Genomic DNA, 22,716 nt, shown 5'->3' with positions numbered 1-22,716 from the left:
ACCATTTCCATTGAAAGGAAAGATATGTCAGAGAAGAAATAATAATAATGCTGTTGAACATTCTGGTTCTCCTTGGTGGATATTCTTGCTTTGAAAAGCCTCAAAGGATGCTATCAATGTTAACATCTATCAGGGAATGTATAATGAAAACACATGTTCCATACAATACATAAAAACAAGCACTTTTCAGTTCCGTCCCTTACTCTCATGCACTGTCAAAACTCTTGGGAAATAAGGTGTTACTTTGTATGTGTGTTACGGAAAAAGGGGAAATTCCTGGCCAAATGGCAAGAGTATCCGTTATGGTTATGCAGCCCATAAGATCAATGGAAGTTCTGTGTGCTGGTGTCCCTATATTCATAGTGTGCTGGTCACCTTAGTATTTGGGTATGACAAAGGCTAATTTAGACTACATTAGGCCTTAGTTTCCCTTGGGTAGAATCTCTGATCTTTACTTATTTGGGTGTGTGGGGTTTTTCTGTTGGTTTTTTTGGGGTGGGGTGGGGATTAAACTAAATTGGGGTTGTTTTTTTTATCCTTTTTTCTTAAGTGAGGCAGTATTAATTCTAAACCTCCATACTGTGCTTTTCTGTACACTACTAAAGCAGCTACAATAAATGTCACTTTGCAACTTCTAATGAGTTATATTGCAGAATAGAGTAATCCTAATTTACAATATCTTGTATTGACAATTTTGGTGGTGGTGGGTTATGATTTTTGTTGTAGGGTAAGTTACTCTACAATACATCACACTTGCCATGGATAATCATGTAATGCTTTCCTTCTTACAGTTTGAAGACAAATCTAATGCAGTTTTTGACATTACAGAGAAATGTAAGTGCTTCTTTTATTTATGTATGTATTTACGAGTAAGATAAAGTTTAATGCTATATGCATAGTCTCTGTTAAACGCAAACATGGTGGTTTTTTGAAGACTTTTTTTCCTTATTCATAGGTGGTGATATTCTGGAGGCAGAAATGTCTGAGGACACGGATCACAATTTAATACCTGCCCTTGAAAGCATATCCTATGAAATGCAGAATCGAACGGGCTCTGAAAACTCACTGCTGGATGAAGACGATTATTTTCTGAACTCGGGGGATCTTGCAGGGATTCCAGTTGTTGGGAGTGACAATGAGGACGATCAAAATTTTACTCCAAAAGACGGTCTCCCTTCTACGATTCACACTGAAGATAACCTGGAGGATGGAAAGAGAGTTACAGAACATGAATTGGACAGTGAAAAAGAATTGCAAATACAAAATGCAATCCAAAAGGACATAACTTCATCATGTGACCAGGGCCCTATATTTAAACCTATTCGGAAGGATTTTAGCATAGCAAGAGATAATGGTAAAGAGACTTTTTCAACAAAAGAGAAAAGCAGAGAAGGACCTTTCCAAGAACGTGAAAAACGTTTGGAAAAAATTCCTAAAGAGTTGGATTCCAGATTGAAAAGCAGTTTCCTTGATAAAGCAGGTAACAGTTTAACCCACAGGAATAACAGCTCAAGAGAGGGGAAAAAGAGAACTAGATACAGACCACTCGTAGAGTTAGTTAGGTAACTCATTATCTTGGAGAGGGTAATGTGTCCACTTGAATGCAGGGAAAGTATTTTACATTAAACCCTGAAATATGACAATTTATAAAATATGCATTTATGTATTTAGGCTCTTCTGAAAATTCTAGCCTTTAGGCATTGGGTGCTTGACTCCCTTAGCCTTCTTCGCAATATCTCAACCTAAACCCTGTTAATTGAGGCTTTATTAAGCGAGCTCAATGTTACCTTAAACTTTCTTACTGTGATTGTGATCATGTTCTTTGCAGTCTCTTTATACTTCCATTTTTCTCTTCCATGATTTTTGTCTTTAAGAGTTTGTCAGTAGTGCACTGATGCTTCTGTGAAATGCATGCTATTAATATGTGTTCCATTCAAGGAATGTGCCTTTCATAGTGGCAATGGGGAAAATTTATTAGAGCTATACTAGTGCCTTCAAGAAGTCAGCTAGAGAGCAGCTTTGAGACACACTCTATTGGAACAAAGAATTTGCTTCTTGGACTCCCTCTCCAACCATCATGGACAGGGCCAAAGGGATGCCTGGGGATCCTCTCCTCAGTCAAGGGAGCCTGAAAGTGGTCTAGTGGTCCTGCTACCCATGCACCTATTTCAAACTTCCCAGGCCCTGGAAGCCTCAGTACAGTGTGGGATGCAAAGCTTGGCAGTAACAAAACAAGCTGAATGAACATACGATCTAATCATGTTCAGAAATCTCTGGGGATGGGGAGAAAGTAGGCTTTAGGACTGGTCCTGGAATGAGAGATTTCTGATTGCTGCTTTTTAGTGTTCTGCAATTTATATCTCGGGTATTTATTGCTGTGTATACCCAATCCTGCATTTTCAAAGGCTTGTAACTCTACAAGTATTTTAAAATCAATGTCTTACAATCTCAGTGTATGTCTGAATCTCAGCAGAGACCAAGCACAAAATATTTCTGTCCCAGAGGGGCATATTTTGGAAAATTATGATGAGCTTAAAGTTCAAACTCTCAAACACTTTTTGCAACCTTGAGTAAAGTGCCCACTAACTGTGACAACATAAAAAATGTTCACAAACTTGCTAGACTTGTGTAACAAATGCAGTATCTTTGAACATTTTTAAGAAGAGCATGCACTGAATACATCTCTTCGTGTATTAGCTGCTAGTACTTATGGAGTGAGGGAAAGGGGCAGAAAAGCAAGAAATAGTTGAGTCGTTTTTGCTTCCTTGTTTTGAAAAAATCAATAACCAGGTATAAATGTAAATGCAGAAACATGGCAGGATCCTCAGAGTTCATTCAGATGCAAATAACCCACAGGGAGGGGTATCTGCTTCAGAATTTTATGACCATTTCACTGATGTGGGGAAATAAATTGTCTAATAGAAGAACAAAAATCTTAATTCTGTTTGAGCATTATATTTGACCTGCTTTGGGAAGGAAGAGAAGGAGAAGTTTGATTATAATACATTGGAGATATTCAGAGACCCAAGACAGATTTGAAGCCGTTTTGTCTAAGAACTGTATTCACTTTAATATACATTTTCCCCAGTTACTAATCAAGTAGAAGAAACATTACGGACACAGTTAGCACCACAGATTCCAGAAACTAACTTCAGGGTAAGTTATGGATCTCTCAGGGGATTTTTTGGTATAGCAAAATGTATTTCAAAATAACTGTTTTATGTGTGAGTGTAGCTTTGAAAATGAATTTTTAAAAAATATCTGCAGTTTGTCTCCATATACATTTTTGCTACTTTGAAAGATCAAATGCAGATTATTTTAATTTTGCCCACCCTCTTTGGATGCGGGCCCTTGGTAGTAAAGTTGCTGTACACATCATTTAGAGACCAAACAAGTGGTTGCTTTTTAGTGAGCTCTTCTGCAGTGCCCCATGCCGTTTGCTAGAAGCTGGGACTGGCGATGGAATGGATCACCTAATGATTACCTGTTCTGTTCATTTCCTCTGGCTCACCTGGCATTGTCCAGAGGAACAGACAAAGGGCAGATGGACCTTTGGTCTGACCGAGTATTGCCGTTCTGATGCGGAAAAACTACTTAATAGATGAAATCCTGACCCTACTGAAGTCTGTGGGAGTTTTACCATTGACTTCAGTGAGGCCATGATTTCATCCTAGATTTGTAGAGCCTACTGTTTTTAACTGTCTGTTGCTTTGTTTACAAGAGCCAAAGCATTTGAAGAGGGAAGGGAATAGTTACAGACGTATAGGAAATGGTCATCTAAACGTTGGATATTGTGTAATTCTTTTTCATATTATTGTGCTTCAGGAGTCTAGCTACCTGTTTGCTAGTAAGGAATCTATTGGTCAGGAGCTGGGGAATTCCTTTGCATCAAATATTAGAATTAAGGAAGAGCCTTTGGATGATGAATATGATAAAGCTATGGCACCACAGCAGGGACTGTTAGACAAAATTAAAGATGAACCTGATAACTCTGAGGTAAGGCTGCTACTACTTTTTATATTCTGGTTTCTTACATCCAGTGCTATAAACTGGATATGAATTAAATCTTGCACTTGGTTGTTGGTTGAAGCTTAGTCCTACAGGCAGTACATCTTAGTGCAGGGATTCTCTATCTTTTACTAGCCCCAATCCCAAAACCAAACAACTTTTTTCCTCCCATGACCCCGTATCCCAGATTGTTTCATACTGTTTAAGTAAAAACAAAAATGCTGTAATACATAATTTTTTAAAAACATAGCACTGCATATAAGTTTATTATGTCATTTGTGGCTAAAGTAGATACTTCGGTCCAGCCCATGGCAATGTCATGTTTAAAAAAAAAATCTAAAGTATAAGTCATGGTTTTTATTGACTATTTTGTGAATTGTCACACCTTAGCAGTATATAAAAATAGACTACATCTGCTGTTTACATCCGAAAGATTACCTTCATAAGCATAAGGGCTAGAAACAATTTTTTGGAAATGAAGCTTAGGGAGTGTCTACACGGGGATAAAAAACTTGTGGGTGGCCCAGATCAGCTGGCTCAGGCTTGCAGGGCCCGACCCCAAACGTCTATATAGCAATATTTTCAGCCCAGAGCCTGAGTCCAATGAGCCCAAGTCAGCTGCTCCGGGCCAACTGCAGCTGTGCCATGGGTCTTTTATCCCTGTGTAGACGTACCCATAGAGGCCTTGATTCACAAAAGCAATTAACCATATGCTTAACTCCCATTCCCTTGACTTCAGTTATAGGGACACTTAAGTGTATGCTTAAATGGTTTCTTGAATTCTTGAGCTTTATAGAAATTTTTGTGACTATACAGAAAAAAGTTTAATGATTCTAAGGTTGAGAACCATTGGTCTAATGCAGTGGTGCCCAATCGACGGCCCATGGGCCATACACGGTCCACCAGTGCATTTCATAAGGCCCGCAGCCTGCTTCAGCACAATATACTAATGGCTGATTCATTAGCGTTTTGTCATCATGTTTACATTTTAGTTTACACAAATGTATAAATAGGTTGTTTCTATATACAGTATTGTCTTTCTCAGTGGTTCCCAAACTTGTTCCGCTGCTTGTGCGGGGAAAGCCCCTAGCGGGCCAGGCTGGTTTACCTGCCGCGTCCGCAGGTTCGGCCGATCGCGGCTCCCGCTGGCCGCGGTTCGCTGCTGCACCTGAAGCAACGAACCCTGGCCACTGGGAGCCATGATCGGCCGAACCTGCAGACACGGCAGGTAAACGGCCCGGCCCGGCCCACCAGGGGCTTTCCCTGTACAAGCAGCGGAACAAGTTTGGGAACCACTGGTCTATCTAAATACATACGAAACAAACTGAACTTAAAATATAAATCAATACAGGTGAGTTTAAATCTTATTAAAATATGTAGAATCTGTTTGGCCTCCCACATAAGATTGTGCTTAGGTTTATGTGGCCCTCCTTAGGTTTATGTGGCCCTCCTGTGTAATAAGTTGGGCACCACTGGGCTAGTGGATTGAATGTGGTGGCAGAGGGGTGTGGGCAGGATTTTAAAAGTTCTAACTTATCTTTGCCACTCGATTGTTTTGTGGCCTTAAGCAAATCATTTGATTTGACAATGCTTCAGTCTTCCTCATTCCTAATATGGGTATAATATCATCCTCACAGGGTATTATGATGGATAATTAGTGTTTGCCTAAGGCTTTTAAAAAGAGAGAGAGAGAGAGAGAGTGTGTGTGTGTGTGTGAAATTCTTCCCTACGTAAGAGGAGAACAAATTTAGGGTTTGTAAATACTGACAGTATTATCAGTGCCATTGACACTGCTGCCTGTGTTTTGGTGGGTTTGTTCAGTGGTGGATTTTTTTGTTTTGTTCTTTCTGTACCTTTTTGTACTCTTTCTTCTGTATCTGCCCCTTTTAGTCTTTATAAAGATTTTTGAGGAAAAATAAATGGAAACTTGCACTATAGTGCCTTCTGGGTCCAAGTGAACAAAGATGTTATTCATAGATAAATGTAAAGAAAAATGGAAATCGTTTGTAACAACTATTCATTCAAATTTCACCTCATTTTGTTTGTGCAAAGTTCATGAACATTTTGTGATTTTTTTTCTCAAGTGTATGTATTATTCCAAATTATCTGACAAAATATTTCATGAATCTTGTTTACTCTAGGACTTGCTAGTTGATATCTGTGTCAGTGTTTGGTTGGAGAATACAACCTTTTTTTTGGTTTTATTTATTTTGTTCACTGTAATTTAAACATTCATTCTTGTGTGTAATAATTTGCAGATTCTTATTTTGGGCTGAATGGGTTTGGCTATGAAAGCAGAACTTAATGCAGGATATCCTTTGCTTATCAAAGGTCATATTGATCAATGTCAGTAAAGACTTGGAAACTAAGATATATGAAGTTTAAATTCTCAGACACACAAATCACTTGAACCCTATAGTAATCATCTTTATTTGTTACTGAGGATGTGGAAGCTGGTGAGGATTTTCTTAATTTGGTTTTGTTAAATTGGCAATGTGTTTTTTTTTCTTCAATCTGGAATACACAGTACACTTTGCTGCAAGTGATTTTCAAGGCTGATGCTTTCTAGTTTTTAGCTCAATTGTATTGCTTTGAAATTTTGCTCTCTAAGAACCTAATCATGCATAATGGACATCAGGATGTGATCCTCCCATTATCAACAATGCCTGCAGCTAACACTATAATTAAAGTTGTTAAAATGTCTGTTTACAGCTGATTTGTAAACCTTAAAAGTTGTAGTGGTTTTCAGTTATTTTACAGTTTGTTTGTTTTTTATAGTTTAAAAAAAAAAAAGCTCTGTTCTGGTGCACACAGATAAAACTTCACTTTAAAAATAGAAGAAACTTTAAATGTTGCAGTCCATCAGTTCCCAAAGGGGACTAGTATCCCTGGGTGTTCTTGTGAGAAATTCTAAGAGACGTAACTCAGTTGTCTTAGTAAAGAAGTTTGGAATTTTCCTCCATCCCCAATAGAAATATTATAAAGCTTGACATTATACACAATATGTGGATTTTACTGCCCCCACATGCCTGGAAATAGGATAAACTTTATCTGCCTTGTAGATTCCTTTATAGAACATTGAATGTGTTGTATTTTGAAAATTGTTTAAACATTTATATAGTTCCATGAAACTATTTTTTTAGACTTTAGAATCTGCATATAGAATGTGCCTTGCTTCTGGGTTGTGGCTGCTGTTTGGTTTAAATGTCTGGAGAGAGCAAGTAGGGGTGCATGATCTGAATAGAAGACAGGAACACCTCATTCTAGTTCCGACATCTACTCCCTTTAAGTGACTTCCTCATATCCATAATCTCTATTTTCTCATATGTAAATTGAGGACTATATTTGCCTCTATTTTACAAGGCAAGAGCAAGAACAATAAGTTGCAACGTGCTTTGTAGCTGAAAAGCTCTCTAATAACTGCTGATTATTTGGGGATAAGCATGGATTTGTTTTAAGACTTGGCCATCAAAGTGTCTTGAAAATATAACTGAGGAAGGGGACATATAATTCATGCTATGAAATCTACACACAGCACTACACAATTTGCATACACCAATGTGAGCTTTGAGAATGCAGTGGGTATATGTATGCAACAATGTCTGGTATGTCTCTGGCCCTTGATTTTTGACATAGAAGTTTATGAAGAGTTTTTGTTTTTGTTTTGTTTTTATTTTGGTTTCTTGGATCTTGTATTCAGTAGCACATTATGAAGGAATTGATGTCATTTTATTTGTTTTAATGTCACTTTTTGTTAGATTTGTTTATTTGGTCTCCTTTTCCCTTTGTTCAGGAGTACGGCCAGCAGCCAAAAACTCAGGAAGGGGAGCTGAAGATCAGTGCTGTATTTTCAGTCAGTGGCAGTCCTCTTGGTAAGGAACAGGAAAGACCAAATTTAATTAAATCTTCCACATGTTTCAATTTCAAAAAATGACCCCATGGGTTAGCATGCTTTTCATTTGCTATCTAACTGCAGCAGAAATGAAGTCTGGTTGAGCTTCTAGACACTCTGGACACTCTTCAGTTGGAACCTACAAAACGCTTGTATTTCAGAACCCAAGAGAGAATTAAATCTGAAAGGGATGTAAAAGTATGTATTTAATTATAACAATGGGTAGAATTTGCTCCTGTGCAGAAGGCCAGGTACATATATACGTATGTATGGACAAAGCTTGTGCATTACTGAAATCCCAGTTAATCCCTCAAATGCAGAGGCTGGCCATCTGCATAGGGTGAATTTCACCCAGTACATATTGGCTGTTAATATATATTTCCTCTTGTTTTTCTAGCTCCACAGTTGACATCAGGTTTCCAGCCTGCTGTGGCATCCTCTGGCATGAGTAAAATGCTGCCTTCAGTTCCAACCACAGCCATTCGGGTTTCCTGTTCTGGCTGTAAAAAAATTCTCCAGAAGGGACAAACGGCGTACCAGAGGAAAGGGTCTACTCAGCTCTTCTGCTCCACACTGTGCCTCACTGGATACACTGTTCCAGCTTCTCGTCCACCAGCTTCTACAAAGAAGACATGCTCAAGCTGCTCAAAGTAAAGCAGTGTTCTAGTTAGTTCTAGTAATAACTAACATTCAGATGAATAATTAAAGGCTTTGTTTTGTGAAGAAAAGTTAGCTTGTTAGGGATCGCTATTGTACATCCTCTCCTTCCTCCTCTGGCCCCCCAGTATCCACTTCTACCACCAGTCTTTCCTTTCAGAAATACATTTCATTCTCTGCCTCTGCTGATTGAACTCTCTGCAAATGGTAGTGTGAACTTGGTTTTCTGTCACTGCAAATGGGCTGTTGTATGCAACTACATATATTTTTTTAAAATGCTTACCCTGATATGCACACCTTCTTTTTTCCAGTTAAAATCAACAGGAAATAAAAGTTTGCCTCTCAAAAGGTACTTGGTCCCTTTCCCCCATTCTAAAAATAATCATATACAAAACTAGACTTACTCTTCTTCAAGTTTTAAATATATTTTGAGAATGCATTTAACAGATGCTCTTCAACTTAAAACAATTAAATTACTAAAGTCAATGAAGTAAAATCAAGTTTAGTAGTTGAATGTAATTGATAGCTTGTATTTCATGAGATTCCTACAAATTCTAGCTCTCTAAGCTATTTATCGAACTTAGCAATAGGGTAGTCTCTCCACTTTGCAAGGTTATGTTTTGTCCATTAAGTTTTTGACCAAAGAAGTCACCTGAGAGCACGCAGGTGGCACTTCATTATATAATATCTAACCCTTGCTGAGCTGAAGAAATGAAATTATTTGAGCATGAAATAAATTTCTGGTTATGGGGATGTCATGACCTAAATCAGATGCTCACAACTCCTGTCAGGTATGGAAAAAGAAACTTTGCCCTTTATAGGCATAATTTGAAAAACCTGTTCTGAATAAGAAATTAGCATTGAACCAGGATTTGTTGTCTACTGCTGCAGAAGCAGTTTTAATGCCTATAAAACATATCTTCTTTTATGTCCTTATCTCCAAACTAAACCAAGAGAAATTTTGAGTGTAGCTGTTCAAACTTTCATCAATATCTAATATATACCATAATCTGAGGCAAATGAATAGCCTCTGAGCCTAATTGTGGCAGGATCTGATTATCAAGGAGAGTTATTCATATGTGGTATTTTTAGTTACAAAAGTCACTTTTCAAAATGAATGCTACTTTGTTTATATCACTGTGACTTCCTCAACAACAGATTTGTTACCTTCAGATTGACAAGGTCAGCTCATCTTGAATATAAAACTGCAGTTTGTTATGTTGGTATGTTTAATGCATTACTGAGAAAAATCCATACAACAATTTTCAGTTGTGTGCTGTTCATATTTGCGTTCAGAAAAGTAGTTCTCATCTGCACTAAGGGCAGTGTTATTTTAAACTTGATTTTACTGTCAGAAGCCTTCCATCAAGAGCATTGGCATAGAAGATTTGCTCTTTAAGAATTTTAAATTAATTTTAGCCAAAAGAGTTGCAGTAATTAAGAGGGCAGGCAGGGCAGGAAATAAGAGGAAAAACTAACTCGTCTCTGTCAAATTCAGTGGTTAAGAATCAAATAGAGCAGCACAAAAGGTTGAAAAAAGGAAGGATAGGAACAGCACTGGTCAGGCCATCTCGGGATAGGCTTCACAGTGATCAGAAGTTGTATTTTGTTGTTGTTTTTCCCCTCTGATGAGTATTTTCCTTGTTAAAGGAACTCTCTTCTGACTTTAATTTATGTATCCTGCTTTCTGAAGTTTTGATAAATGTTTCTCTTGCACAGTCTACATCACCTTATTTTCCATACTACATTTTAAAGCAGAGTTACTTAGTGACATCTAAGCAAACCGAATTGTCTAAGTTAATGTGTAAAGCAGTCACAACAAGAACAAAAACACAACCCGCCTTGAGAGTAAGATTTTTAAACAAAGAAGTTTTGTCTCAGTGTATTCTGGTGGTTTTATAGTTGAGAAAGGCTACTGTATTGAAATAAAGCCCATGGGAGTGAGAGACTGTCACACTCTCTTACCACTGCACTACTACTATTACAGAGAATGTGTTTGGTCTGCCAAGGGCCATAGATGTATCAAGCTGATCTGTCTTTTTTTTTTTTTTTTTTTTTTTTTTTTTTAATTTAAATAGAGAGATCCTAAATCCAAAGGATGTGATCACTGCACAGTTTGACAATACAAACTCCAGCAAGGATTTCTGCAGCCAGTCATGTCTTTCTACATATGAATTGAAAAGGAAACCTGTTGTTACTATTCATACTAACAGCATTTCAACCAAGTGCAGCATGTGCCAGAAGAATGCAGTGGTAATTTATATGTAACTTCTATTATCTAGTTGAATTTCCTGCAGATCAGAACAGTTTAATGTCTCGGACACTAACTATTTTACTTTTTATTCTTTTAGATTAGACATGAAGTGAATTATCAGAATGTTGTACACAAACTCTGCAGTGATGCCTGCTTCTCCAAGTTCCGTTCTGCTAATAACTTGACTATGAACTGCTGTGAGAATTGTGGAGGCTACTGTTACAGTGGCTCTGGCCAATGCCACGTTCTTCAAATAGAAGGACAGTCAAAGAAATTCTGCAGTTCAACATGTGTTACCGGGTACAAACAGGTACTTTTTTTGATACTTCTAAAACTTCATGTGTCCCATCGATTGAGAAGTTACTTTAATTAAGTGTAGACTTTAGAATAGACCAACTGAAGGCTTCAGTTCTTCTCATTAACTCTGTCCTGAATACATCTCTGCCCTTTAATTTCTCAAGCTCTGCTCAAACGTGTCACTTTGTCGTGTCACTTTGTCTCCATACCTTGTTTCATGCCACCTTGCATGCCTAGAACGTCTACCAGCATATGCTAAGCTTCCTCTGACTCCACCTCTGATAAACTAGAAATAGACCTGAACCAAAATCTCATATCCAGACATCACCAACTTTGGAGAAATTCAATATGACATCCTTATATCTCAAGCCTGTCTCTAAGAAAACCCTATGTTGAACACTCAAGCTCTAATGGCTATCCCCCTTGTTTTGTTGTCTTTAGGTTGTAAGTCCTTAAGTATAGGGACCAGTTACCTGTTTGACACCTACCTACCACAATATGGTACCCTATAGATTTGTAGCACTGTATAGAAGATAAATAATAAGGCCCTGATATTTTAAATGTAACCTCCATTTTTGCATTGTCCATTCAGGTATCACCATTAAGATGTCAAGATACTTGACTCTGCCTGCAAATCAGGTACTTGGCTGATTAAATGGTGGCATTTGTATCTGCAGGTAATTGATGTGCAGATGCAAAAATGTACCTTTAAAAACAATGATCATTGCTGAAAATTGTAGCCTAAACCTGGATGAAAGAGCAAGGAACAGGTCTTAGATGGAAAGGAACTGGGAAAAGGGAGAAAAATGTGTCTTTATGCAGTAGAAATCGAGGAACGAATGATTTCAAATTTAAGTTTTATGTTAAAAGAAAAGGAGTACTTGTGGCACCTTAGAGACTAACAAATTTATTTGAACATAAGCTTTCGTGAGCTACAGCTCACTTCATCGGATGCATTTGGTGGTATTTTCCACCAAATGCATCCGATGAAGTGAGCTATAGCTCACGAAAGCTTATGTTCAAATAAATTTGTTAGTCTCTAAGGTGCCACAAGTACTCCTTTTCTTTTTGCAAATACAGACTAACACGGCTGCTACTCTGAAACCTGTCATTATGCAAAGTTTTATGTTGTATATCATCGGAGAAACCTATTTGTACTGCATAAATGAGTTACGAACATGTATCTCAAACATGTTCATATGACAGTGAGTTGAGGGGCTTTATTTCCTCTCTTCCCAACCCTGCTTGATTCACTGCCCTGTCTGATCCTTTTAACTAACAATTTTATTTATTTATTTTATTTAAATAATAGCTGGCTAATTGTTGCTTTCCAATGTGAATAGTGAATATTTTGTAGCTCTGCAGCTAAAAGCCATTAGCTCTATGAAATAATTGTTTCAGTATCACTGAGATAGATAGATAGATAGATATTTTTTTTTGACATTTCTAGAGAAAAATCTCCATTAATCTGGTGTTACATTTTGAGAGTATATAACAATAACTGAAGGGTACAAAATCACAAGAATGTTTTTATCCCAAAAAAGGAATGTGACTCCAAAAAACTGGTTAAGGCTAAACTTAAGCAATCAAACAATTTAAAGAAATGTATAGCAAAGGCACCCACACAACTGTAACTGTGTCCTCTACTAATGTCAGCCTCCAGCCTTGCTTTTTTTATTCTTTTATTTCTTAAATTCTGTTCCTGCAAATGATGCAAATAATCCCTCCCCACCCTCCTTCTCCCAGGACTTTAAGAAATTCAGTCTATGGCTGAGCATATTTTAAGTTTTGGTCACTTGCATCCTCCCTCTGTTCCCCCCTCCCTTAATATTTATCTCCTCTCTCCTTTTTAGAAGAAATTTTTAAGATAATGTAGTTGTACAGCTTGTACAGTTGCAAATCAGTGGTGGGACTTAGATGTCCCTCCGTGCCCTCACATCTCTAACAAACCCACATCCCCAGTCTCCTCTTCTGTTCCTCCAACTCCAGAAAGCAGTGGGGAGGCCAGTGCGAGTAGAGAGATGACTGTGTAAAGGGAGTTGGGTGAAGGGGAATGTGGGAGGCGACAATGATAGGGTCATTCATATCTCCTTGTTCATTTATCTTTACCTCTGATATTATAATGGTGCCTCTTAAAGACACGAGCTTTTGATTTATAATTAAAACAAAAATGTTATGACAAATAGCATCTAAAAAAAATAATTATTTTAGAAAAAAATTCCCTTAACTGTAGCTAGAGTAAGCATGCAGTATGTAATTTGAAGAGCCTGCAGTTCCATTTCAGATTACATAAGTCAAAAAAAGGGGATGAATTTCAAAATGATTTTTTTTAAGTGTTTGTTCTGGAAAAGTAGGAACATCTCATCCAGAAAATGACCTAGAAAATTAAATGGTCTTCTGAAGAGCTGTTGGGACAAATTAAGAAACCAAATTAATTAAACAGTGGAAAAAAAGGGGTTTTAGTTCTGTTTGTACGAATCTTGGTATAACCTTAACTATGGAGACTTACTGGCACCACCATAATATTTACAAAGCTTATAAAAAAAAGAAAATGAAAGGTTAATAAATCTTTTATTGCTTGTATATGATTTATGCCCAAAATATATTTATCGCAACTGATAAACCAGTCCTAACCAACTACTCGTCTGTGATAGTTTAAATCCTTACATTGTATATAGTCTTTCTTTCCCTTGTGTCCTTCCACAAAATTCTGATATTACTTGATTATAGAACAAAATGCATTTTTAAGGATAGGAGATGGTAGTTGACTCTAGTCTCAGCCCTGCCACTGACTGTATCCCTAGGCAAGTAACTTCACCTGTCTGTGCCTTCATCTTTCCATCTGCAAAAATGGCAATATTGCATACCTACTTCACTAGTGTGTTGAAAGTTAATGTTAGCAAAATATTTGAGACACTCCAACAAAAGCTACTAGATGAATGGAATTGTTGGTGTTGCTGCAGTGGCTAGAGGCCCCAGAACTATTATGATAGGTACTATTTAAACACATAAAAAGACGGGCTTACAACCTAGACATAAAACAAGGAGTACAAACAAACATGAGGGAGCATAAGGTTACAGTGAAGAAATATATTGTAAGTAATAAACACTGCAATAACTTCATAAGAAATCAAATTTCACATACATTGGCTCTCATATTTTATGTACATTTTACGTACTAGAGTGATTAATTTTCAGTTTTGATACAAATTTTAAGCTCCAAATGAGTAACTTACTTTATTCTTTCCACAGAAGTCAGCCAAAATCACACCCTGTGCACTGTGCAAGTCTTTGAGATCTTCAGCTGAGATGATAGAGAGCACAAATAATTTAGGAAAGACCGAACTCTTTTGCTCTGTTAACTGTTTGTCAGCCTACAGAGTTAAAATGGTTACATCTGCAGGTAACTTTATTCCTTTGTTTTTGTTTTGCATCTGTAGTTCCATCTAGTTTAGATCAAACTTAGTTCATCTTGAAAACAAAGCTTAAAAAATAATTAGAATAATAGGCTGAAATAAGAGCTATGTTTTTTCCTTGTTGTATACACAACTATTAACTTTGCAGTGCTTCCAGTTTAAATATTATCTTATTTTGCCAGGAAAAAAGAATAAGAAGCTAAAGTTTTATCAACTTTTAGTTTACTACCTCTTTTTCTTTTTGTGCAATTGGGTGTAAACTTGCTTGCATGCTTTGAATGCTGATAGCCCTAAAAGTGGATCTATTTGCTGTGTTGATATCGAATGCACATCCTGTTCCCTATCTGCTAGAACAACAACCTGTGCAGAATTTCCTATGACTTCAGAGAGCAGGAAGATACCTGTAAATCTTAATGTACTTCCTCTTCACAGCATGAAGCATGAAACAGACAGGTGTGGTGTGAGTGGCAGGGTGCACTAATCTAGTGCACTGTTTGGTCATGGGCATGCCTACAATTGTGATGAAATTGGCATAAATGATGGTTCTGAGGTGATAACCAGTGTATGGTTTGTTGGTTTGTTTGTTGGCCTTTGTTTGTAAAACACTCCATTTCTTTGCAGGCCAAGTTCTTTCTCAGCCAGTTAACCAGGGGATTTTATCAAGGAACATACATTCTTTCACATTCTGCATACACTGTGTTCCAGTACTACAATTATAATTTTAAAAAATTATAGCTTTTCATATAGTCAAAAGCACTGGGAAGACTTTAATCACTCTAGTACTCTGATTCCTGTATCTTGTACATAGGTCATCACGTTTCTGCCAAACCCTTCAAATGTATTGTTTAAACAGCAGGTTTTGTATTTTTATTTTTTTGTTGTAAAACCCTCAACCCTTTTACATGTCACAAATGACAGGTGTGGGCCTCAGAACTTTTGCATTTTAACATTCCAGATTGACACTCATTCCCCCTTTGGCTTTAGCTTCTGTCCCTCTGATGCTTCTCTTGTAAAATGGGGAAAATGTTTACTGACCTGCCAGCAATACTGGGAGCATTAATTAACTATAAAGTACGATGTAGGAACCTATGTACCACCATTGCAGTGCTCATGTCAATGTATCATAAAGTGCTCAATCTACTTTGGCTGCTGCTGCTGCTTTTTCTATAGGATGTTTGGTCATATTCTTTCTTAGATATATCCAACTGTGTCATTCAGAATCCTTGGTGTTTTTTTTACACACAGCATAAAGCCATTTGCAATGCTTTTAATCATGGGTTTATTCACTGGGTTTTCTTTTTTCATTGTTTTTCCATCAGGTGTCCAAGTTCAGTGTAACAGCTGTAAAACTTCAGCAATCCCTCAGTATCACCTGGCTATGTCCGATGGGAGTATACGCAATTTCTGCAGTTACAGCTGCGTTGTAGCTTTTCAGGTATCATGTCTAGACTTTCTTTCAAAGTTCAATTAATAGAATGGTAGACTAGTGCTATAATTTCCAAGAGATGAGTTTCCTGTTGCAAAATATACCTTCCTCAATTGCTTTCCAACAGAACTTGTTCAACAAGCCTGCAGGAATGAACTCCTCTGTGGTGCCCCTGTCGCAGGGTCAAGTCATTGTAAGCATTCCCTCTGGGGCAACAGTATCGGCATCAGGTGGCACTACCTCGACTGTCTCCCCCAGTTCCATGAGCAGCTCAGCTGCAGCTGGTCTCCAGAGGCTCGCTGCTCAGTCCCAGCAAGTCACTTTTGCCCGCACTGTTGTGAAACTCAAGTGTCAGCACTGTAACCGACTGTTTGCAACCAAACCTGAACTGCTTGACTACAAGGTAACAAAGATTAGAGCTTTGCATGCAGATCTTTCTGAATCAGAAACAGACACAAAACCCTAACGTGGGGCAATAATCTGGCAATAGTCCTTTGGTGTCTTGCTATAGCCAGCTATCCTGGGATTTGGGTAGTAGGTTCGGTACAGCAAAACCACCATCAAAATTGGCATTGATTTGCTTCCTTTTTGATTGCCTCAGAAGAAAGGGAAAGGATTAAATGACTATGTAGGCAGCTTTCCTTCTTGCCTCCTTCAGTCAGGAGTGAAGAACATTGGTGGGTGCGTCTGTGGGAACCTTTCCACTCCCCCCTTGTGCTGCATCTGTTCTGCGGACTTTATTCTCCAGCATTATCAAATGGTGACTTTCACCAGCACTAGAAATCCCTTACATGTTTTTTTGTATTGTTTTTTAACTATTTAAAAATACTGGTTTTGGAGGGAAAACAAGATTTTGCATAATTGAATTATTCTCTTGTAATCACAGGGTAAAATGTTTCAGTTTTGTGGGAAGACCTGCTGTGATGAATATAAGAAGAGAAGTAGTGTAATGGCAATGTGTGCATACTGCAAAATTGAGAAGATTATCAAGGAGACAGTGCGGTTCTCGGGAATAGACAAGCCATTCTGTAGTGAAGGTAAGAAAAGGCAGGCTTGTGTGTCGGGTAAATCCTATCAGAAAGCATCCTGCCATAAAATTAGGGCAAGAAAATGAGAAATCTCATCTGTTAACCTTCTTAGGTCTTTGTCCATACTCTACGATAATTTATTAAAATTGATCATAAAAGTCACAATTAACTGCAAGAGCTAAATAAACACCTTAATTTGATATAAAAAAAATTTTTTTTTGTTCTTCCTTTGATGTCTTAGGTTGTAAACTGCTCTATAAACACGACTTGGCTAAACGTTGGGGAAACCACTGTAAAATGTGCAGTTACTGTTTACAGGCTTCCCCCAAACTGGTCCAGAATCACTTTGGGGGGAAGATGGAGGAGTTCTGCTCAGAAGAATGCATGTCTAAATTTACGGTTTTGTTTTATCAGGTAAGTAGCTTTCATGCATCACTTTCTGAAATTTAAATGCCATAACAAAAGAACTTTTGAAGCCCAAGAGCTGCATGAAACAGTCTACAGTGGACCTTTGCTTCCGTTAAAGATCTTGCATATCTGTGGGAGCTGAATGAAAAAGAAGTCTTCGCTCTTTGGTGTTTTTCATTTACTGTCAGAATTAGAAAGGTTATTTGGGTCTTCAGCCCTGCTTGTTCTCTGACTCACTCTGGGGCACACTCAACGCACCACCCGGGGCCTCTATAATTATAAAATCCTGTTTATTGGCTTTGGTGCTGCTCCTAGGCTTCGCAGGGGAGATGGGTGCCAGGTTTCCTTTGTGGCTTTGAATGCCTCCCACAAGTTGTGAACGCCAGTTCTACATATAAAGGAACCTCGCAGGAGAACACAATATAATGCTCTCATTCCTTAGGCTGTTTGGTGGCAGTGCCAATAAATGTTGCGGCTATTATAAAAGTACCAGCATATAAGCCAAAAGCTTTTTTTTGGAGGTAGGTGGGAAGGGGGGTCTATTATATGCATGCATTGTTATCCTGGTATTTGAGTTTTTTAATTTTTTTCCCTGTGCTGTTTTTTTTTTAGATGGCAAAGTGTGATGGTTGTAAAAGACAAGGTAAACTCAGTGAGTCTATGAAATGGCAAGGGGAGATCAAACATTTTTGCAACCTGCTTTGTATTTTGATGTTCTGTAATCAGCAAACTGTGTCTGAACCCCCACCTCAGAACAACACAGGTAAAATAGGATATGAATTAGAACATAAGAACGGAACAATTGCTTTGGATAATGCAGTATGTACATTTCAGGGGAAACTCAGTTCAGTGGATCTTTTCATAAATAATGTACACACACACACCCTACTGAGAGAATAGCCATTGGATGGACTCAGGTATATCCCGCATCTTGGCAGGGGATTAGACTAGATGACCCTAGCAGTCCCTTCTAAACCAATGATTCAATGATACAGGGCTATGTTTCTCAACCTTTTTGTGCTGGCAACCCGCTTTGGTCTATCAATAAATAAATTTTTTACCCCTCTACTAAGCCGAAGCCTGATCCCTGCTGCCCGGGGCTGAAGCATATAACTTAGCTTCCCGGGCCCCCCTGTGGCATGAGGCCCCAGGCAATTGCCCTGCTTGCCACCCCATAATGCTGGCTTTGCACTTGTGATCCCTCCTCACTCAGGTTGAGAAACACCTGATATAGGACTTTTCTGCCTCTTGTCACTTGAATCCTCTCTAGTGGAGAAACAAGATTTCTCTACATGTTAAGTAGACAAACGCTCAATGTAGAGAAAGAGACAAATAAATTACTTTTTGAGTGTCACTGTTTGCAAAAGCATGTTTGATTAGAGTAATGTCTGTTGAAGAGATGTCAGGCACCTGGTTTTCTTGAAGCGGCCCCGCATGGCAGCATCATATTTGGCAGAATCGACATATTAATTAAAAAAAATACATTTGTAAACCTCATGATTGTGAAGACAAACTTTCAAATGTGAACCTCGTTTAACCAGTGATGGGTTGTCTTCCCAAATGTGCAGACATTTTGAAACAATGACTCCGAGCTCCAGTTTTGTTAGGTGTTGACTCTTAAAATATTAGTGTTAAGCTTGATGTAAGCTGTAGCTATTCCTCACTGATTATTTGAGCAGATGGAATGGGAAGGAGGGTGAAAGTTCATCCCAAAGGAATAGGTACTGTGAGTTGCTATAGGCAATGAAGTGTTAGAGGGGAGGAAGACAGGAAGAGGAAGAGAAACAAAGGGGAGAAATAGTAGTGGTCCTAAAGAGGGGCATATTCTGCCGGTGAATGATAGTGACTGCAACACTGTAAATTACTCACCAAATAATAAATATTAAAGTGTGTTGTATGCTTCCAGGCCATATTCTACCCTTGATCCTTGTGCAAATCTCCTATTGATGGCAGTGGGACTTTTGCTGTGGATTGAGGGTAATATGTAACTCAGTAATTTAATTTATACTCTCACACTGTTACTAAAACATTTGACACTCCTGGCGTAGTGTAAAGTTTGTCAGTTAGTGTGTTAAGTAGTAAGGATAGTGATGGGTACCATGGCCCTGATTTTCAGAAGTTCAGAGTACCTGCAACTTCATCTGAAACAGATGTGCTACAGGTGTGCAATACTTCTGAAAATCTGGCCTCTTGTCTGGGTTAGTACCAGAGACTCCTGGGAACAGTACCTTTTGTGAAATATGGTAAACCTGGGGATTATGAATGTCAAGGACTTAAACAAACCTTTGATAGTGAAGAGTCTTGTAGGACATTGTTACAATACACCTAAGTTGTTTAGATTATAAGGATTTTGGGGCATGGACTGTCTCTTATACTACTGTTTGTACAGTGCCTAGTGCGGTCCCATTCTCAGTTGGCCCCATGGCACTTATGTAATATAACATAATAATACAAATAGAAAGGTCCTTTCATGCTGTGATGAACATCTGAGATGTCCCACTGATTGGGTAGCATGGTTTGCATATGGAATTTAAAGAAACAGATTTTTTTAAATCTAAATTGAAAGCCTGCAGTTGACACTTACACTCTTATAGTTAAAAGCTTGTGTATGTATTGGAGTGGAGGGTGGGTTTTGCATCATATGTTAGACTAGCTATGAATACACCCTGTTATCAGTAATATTAATGCTTACGCTATATTTCTTCTGCTTTTTCTGAACAGCAAACCTTTCCATGACACCAACATCTTCATCAGGCCCTCCTTCTCTAAGGAAGGATTCAACTCCAGTTATAGCAAACGTGGTATCCTTAGCAAGTGCCCCTGCTGCCCAGCCCACGGTTAACTCCAACAATGTCTTACAAGGTAGAATTCCTCAATACTCAATTTCAAAGTCTTTTTATATCTTTTTTTTCTTGGGCTCATAGATCTGATAGGCAGCATTAGGTCCTGCTCCCATTGAAGATAACAGGCCCAGTTCTTCATTGCCCTGCACTTTGTGCCTTCACTTATACAACTGCAGAGCAAATGTAAAATGCTACCAAATTAGAATGGCGAGGATTTCACATTCACTTTGCACAGGTGTAAATAACTATAATGTTAATTAAATTCAACAGAGAATTGGGCCCAATGGGGTTTAAGACTTGACCTCTATTGGAAGAGGGTCTTACTGTTAGGCAACACAGAAATTAAGTTTATGCTGTTCTAATTAACAGGTGCAGTTCCTACTGTGACAGCAAAGATCATTGGAGATGTAAGTTTTTTGCAAAAGAACTTTTACACTTCTTCCTGCTCCTCCCCCCGCTTTGCTCAGACACACTAATTTGTTAGAGATATTATCCAAACATCAAATATCTCTGTTCCATATGTAGTGTTACAGCAGTTATTTGAACTGATTTTTTTTCTGACAGTGACTGAGATTCAAAATACATCCAACTTGTTAACATCTTCATAGATAGCTAGAATTTTTTGTGCACAGAGAAGTCTTTCTTTTGGTGTACACTGGTAAACTGCTGATTTGATATTCTAAACTACAATATGCCCATGAATGCAAATATATGTTCCCCCCTAGTGGAGTCTCTACTGTAATCTGATCATGCTATTGGAATAGATGATGAGAGAGAGAGAGAGAGATTCAGCACAGTGTGCAGGAAATTAGAAACAAAACTAATCAGTCTGCTTACAGTCAAAAAAGTGATCCTAAAATTGACGGGCTTGGTGTGTTCTACTTTTATATTTTTTCCTTTTTAGTGACTTCATATGAGGTTTGCCTAGTTGATGGGATATTTCTAATTGCATTCCCCACATGGCATCTGAAAACTAAGCTGTGTTCTTTCTGGGTCTTAGATATTTGTTAAACAGTTAAGGTTTCAAATCAGAACTTAGCCAGCATTATTTGTTATCTAAAACAAGACACTCTTGCAGGTTTACTCTCAGCAGTGTTGACAGCAATAAACAAATCACCCTTTGCTTCACTGACAGAAATAAAAGAGAGATGTGTAGACACATGAGGAGCAAATAAGATACCATTTTTGCAAATTTTTTGTGGTTATCACACTTTAACAATAAAGTATGTTGCATACCAAATTCTCCATTTTTTAAATTACGTCTGTCTTATATTGCAGGAGGCATGTATCTCATATTGTAATAAAATACCATAGCCAAATATATTGAACTTAACATACTTTCTTTTCTGTATTTAAAACCAGGCTAGTACTCAGACAGACGCCCTGAAACTACCACCATCACAACCTCCAAGGCTTTTAAAAAACAAAGCATTATTGTGCAAGCCAATCACCCAGACCAAGGCCACATCTTGCAAACCTCATACCCAGAATAAGGAATGCCAGACTGGTATGTGTCAGATTGCCTTCCTTTTTTAAAAAAAGGCCTGTATTGCAGGTGAATGAATAACAGTGCGCGTGACAAGGATTTTTAATATTAAAATAAGAGTTTTGCTTGATTGCATAGTGCTTGTAAGCATCATTTTCTGTTATAACTATATAAGAATCTCCATCTGCATTTCTTGAAGTCCATGAAAACTGCATCTGCAATGCACCTTGGAATCCGCTCTAACTTTCACAAGGGTGCTATCATCATGTTATAGACATGGAAAGTGAAGCAGGGAGGTCAAGAGACATGCTGAAGTCTACAGAGGGACCTTGTGTTGCTCTAGGATTAGAATTAAGGAGTTTTTGGCTCCCAATTTGAGTATAAGACACAAGATCACGCAGTCTAGTATTCATTTCAATCAAGCATTCATCCTTCTTCTGATAGAACAGCGTATGAAATACCTCTTTCTTTGCCATTGTTCATGTATATGGTCACAATATTGTTTACATCTGAATTGTATACCTAACCGTTTCTAATAACGGCACTAAAGTTAAATGTCGCTTCCAAGGAAGATGCAAGGGATTTGCTAGAGTAAGTCCATAAAAAGAGTGGAGTGTCAAACTTAAACCCAGTGTGGGTGAACTAAATAGTTAGATATGGAATAATCCACTTGGCATGTGTAGGTGCAATTTTTCAATAAAATGCTGGCTTTTATTGATGCAGACACAGGCACAAATTTGGCATCCTCTTCGAATAATTGACCTAAACGTTTTAAGGCTACATTCCAATTCAAGTGATATCAATCGTAAACCTCCCATTTGACCCTTTGTGACCAGAATTTAGCCCTTGCCATACAAAGGGGGTGTAAGCTAGTCTGGTGAAGAGTGGTCTAAGTCACAGCCCTTGACTTTCTATGATACATACATTTATCTGTCTTGACAGGAATCCTGTCCTGTTTCAGGTAAATCTGTCTTATTACCTGGCATGTAATCCTCTGTTAA

The 22,716-nt window shown here is 38.1% G+C and overlaps 1 protein-coding gene across 8 annotated transcripts in view; it reads left to right on the top strand.

Moving 5' to 3' along the window:
- The window catches only part of LOC119845311 (zinc finger MYM-type protein 4), a 57,473-nt gene that overhangs the window by 18,788 nt on the left and 15,969 nt on the right, over positions 1-22,716 (top strand). For 5 of the 8 annotated variants that reach the window (XM_038377415.2, XM_038377418.2, XM_043505911.1 and 2 more), the window contains 17 exons: positions 792-834; positions 956-1,480; positions 3,089-3,156; positions 3,826-3,996; positions 7,802-7,880; positions 8,298-8,550; positions 10,636-10,810; positions 10,909-11,121; positions 14,361-14,511; positions 15,844-15,959; positions 16,078-16,353; positions 16,837-16,987; positions 17,220-17,392; positions 17,999-18,149; positions 20,108-20,248; positions 20,599-20,636; positions 21,592-21,736. In XM_038377415.2, coding sequence (XP_038233343.1) covers positions 792-834; positions 956-1,480; positions 3,089-3,156; positions 3,826-3,996; positions 7,802-7,880; positions 8,298-8,550; positions 10,636-10,810; positions 10,909-11,121; positions 14,361-14,511; positions 15,844-15,959; positions 16,078-16,353; positions 16,837-16,987; positions 17,220-17,392; positions 17,999-18,149; positions 20,108-20,248; positions 20,599-20,636; positions 21,592-21,736 — 2,869 coding nt within the window. Of the gene's footprint in view, positions 1-791; positions 835-955; positions 1,481-3,088; positions 3,157-3,825; positions 3,997-7,801; positions 7,881-7,984; positions 8,099-8,297; positions 8,551-10,635; positions 10,811-10,908; positions 11,122-14,360; positions 14,512-15,843; positions 15,960-16,077; positions 16,354-16,836; positions 16,988-17,219; positions 17,393-17,998; positions 18,150-20,107; positions 20,249-20,598; positions 20,637-21,591; positions 21,737-22,716 lie in introns of those variants that run through there. The other 3 variants (XM_043505912.1, XM_043505913.1, XM_038377420.2) reach the window with 2 other exon arrangements.

The sequence above is a fragment of the Dermochelys coriacea genome, chromosome 19, assembly GCF_009764565.3.
Source record: "Dermochelys coriacea isolate rDerCor1 chromosome 19, rDerCor1.pri.v4, whole genome shotgun sequence".
NCBI classification, from domain to species: Eukaryota; Metazoa; Chordata; order Testudines; family Dermochelyidae; genus Dermochelys; species Dermochelys coriacea.
The sequence above is the reverse complement of the archived record's forward strand: the minus strand, read 5'-3'. Positions and strand labels throughout refer to the sequence as shown.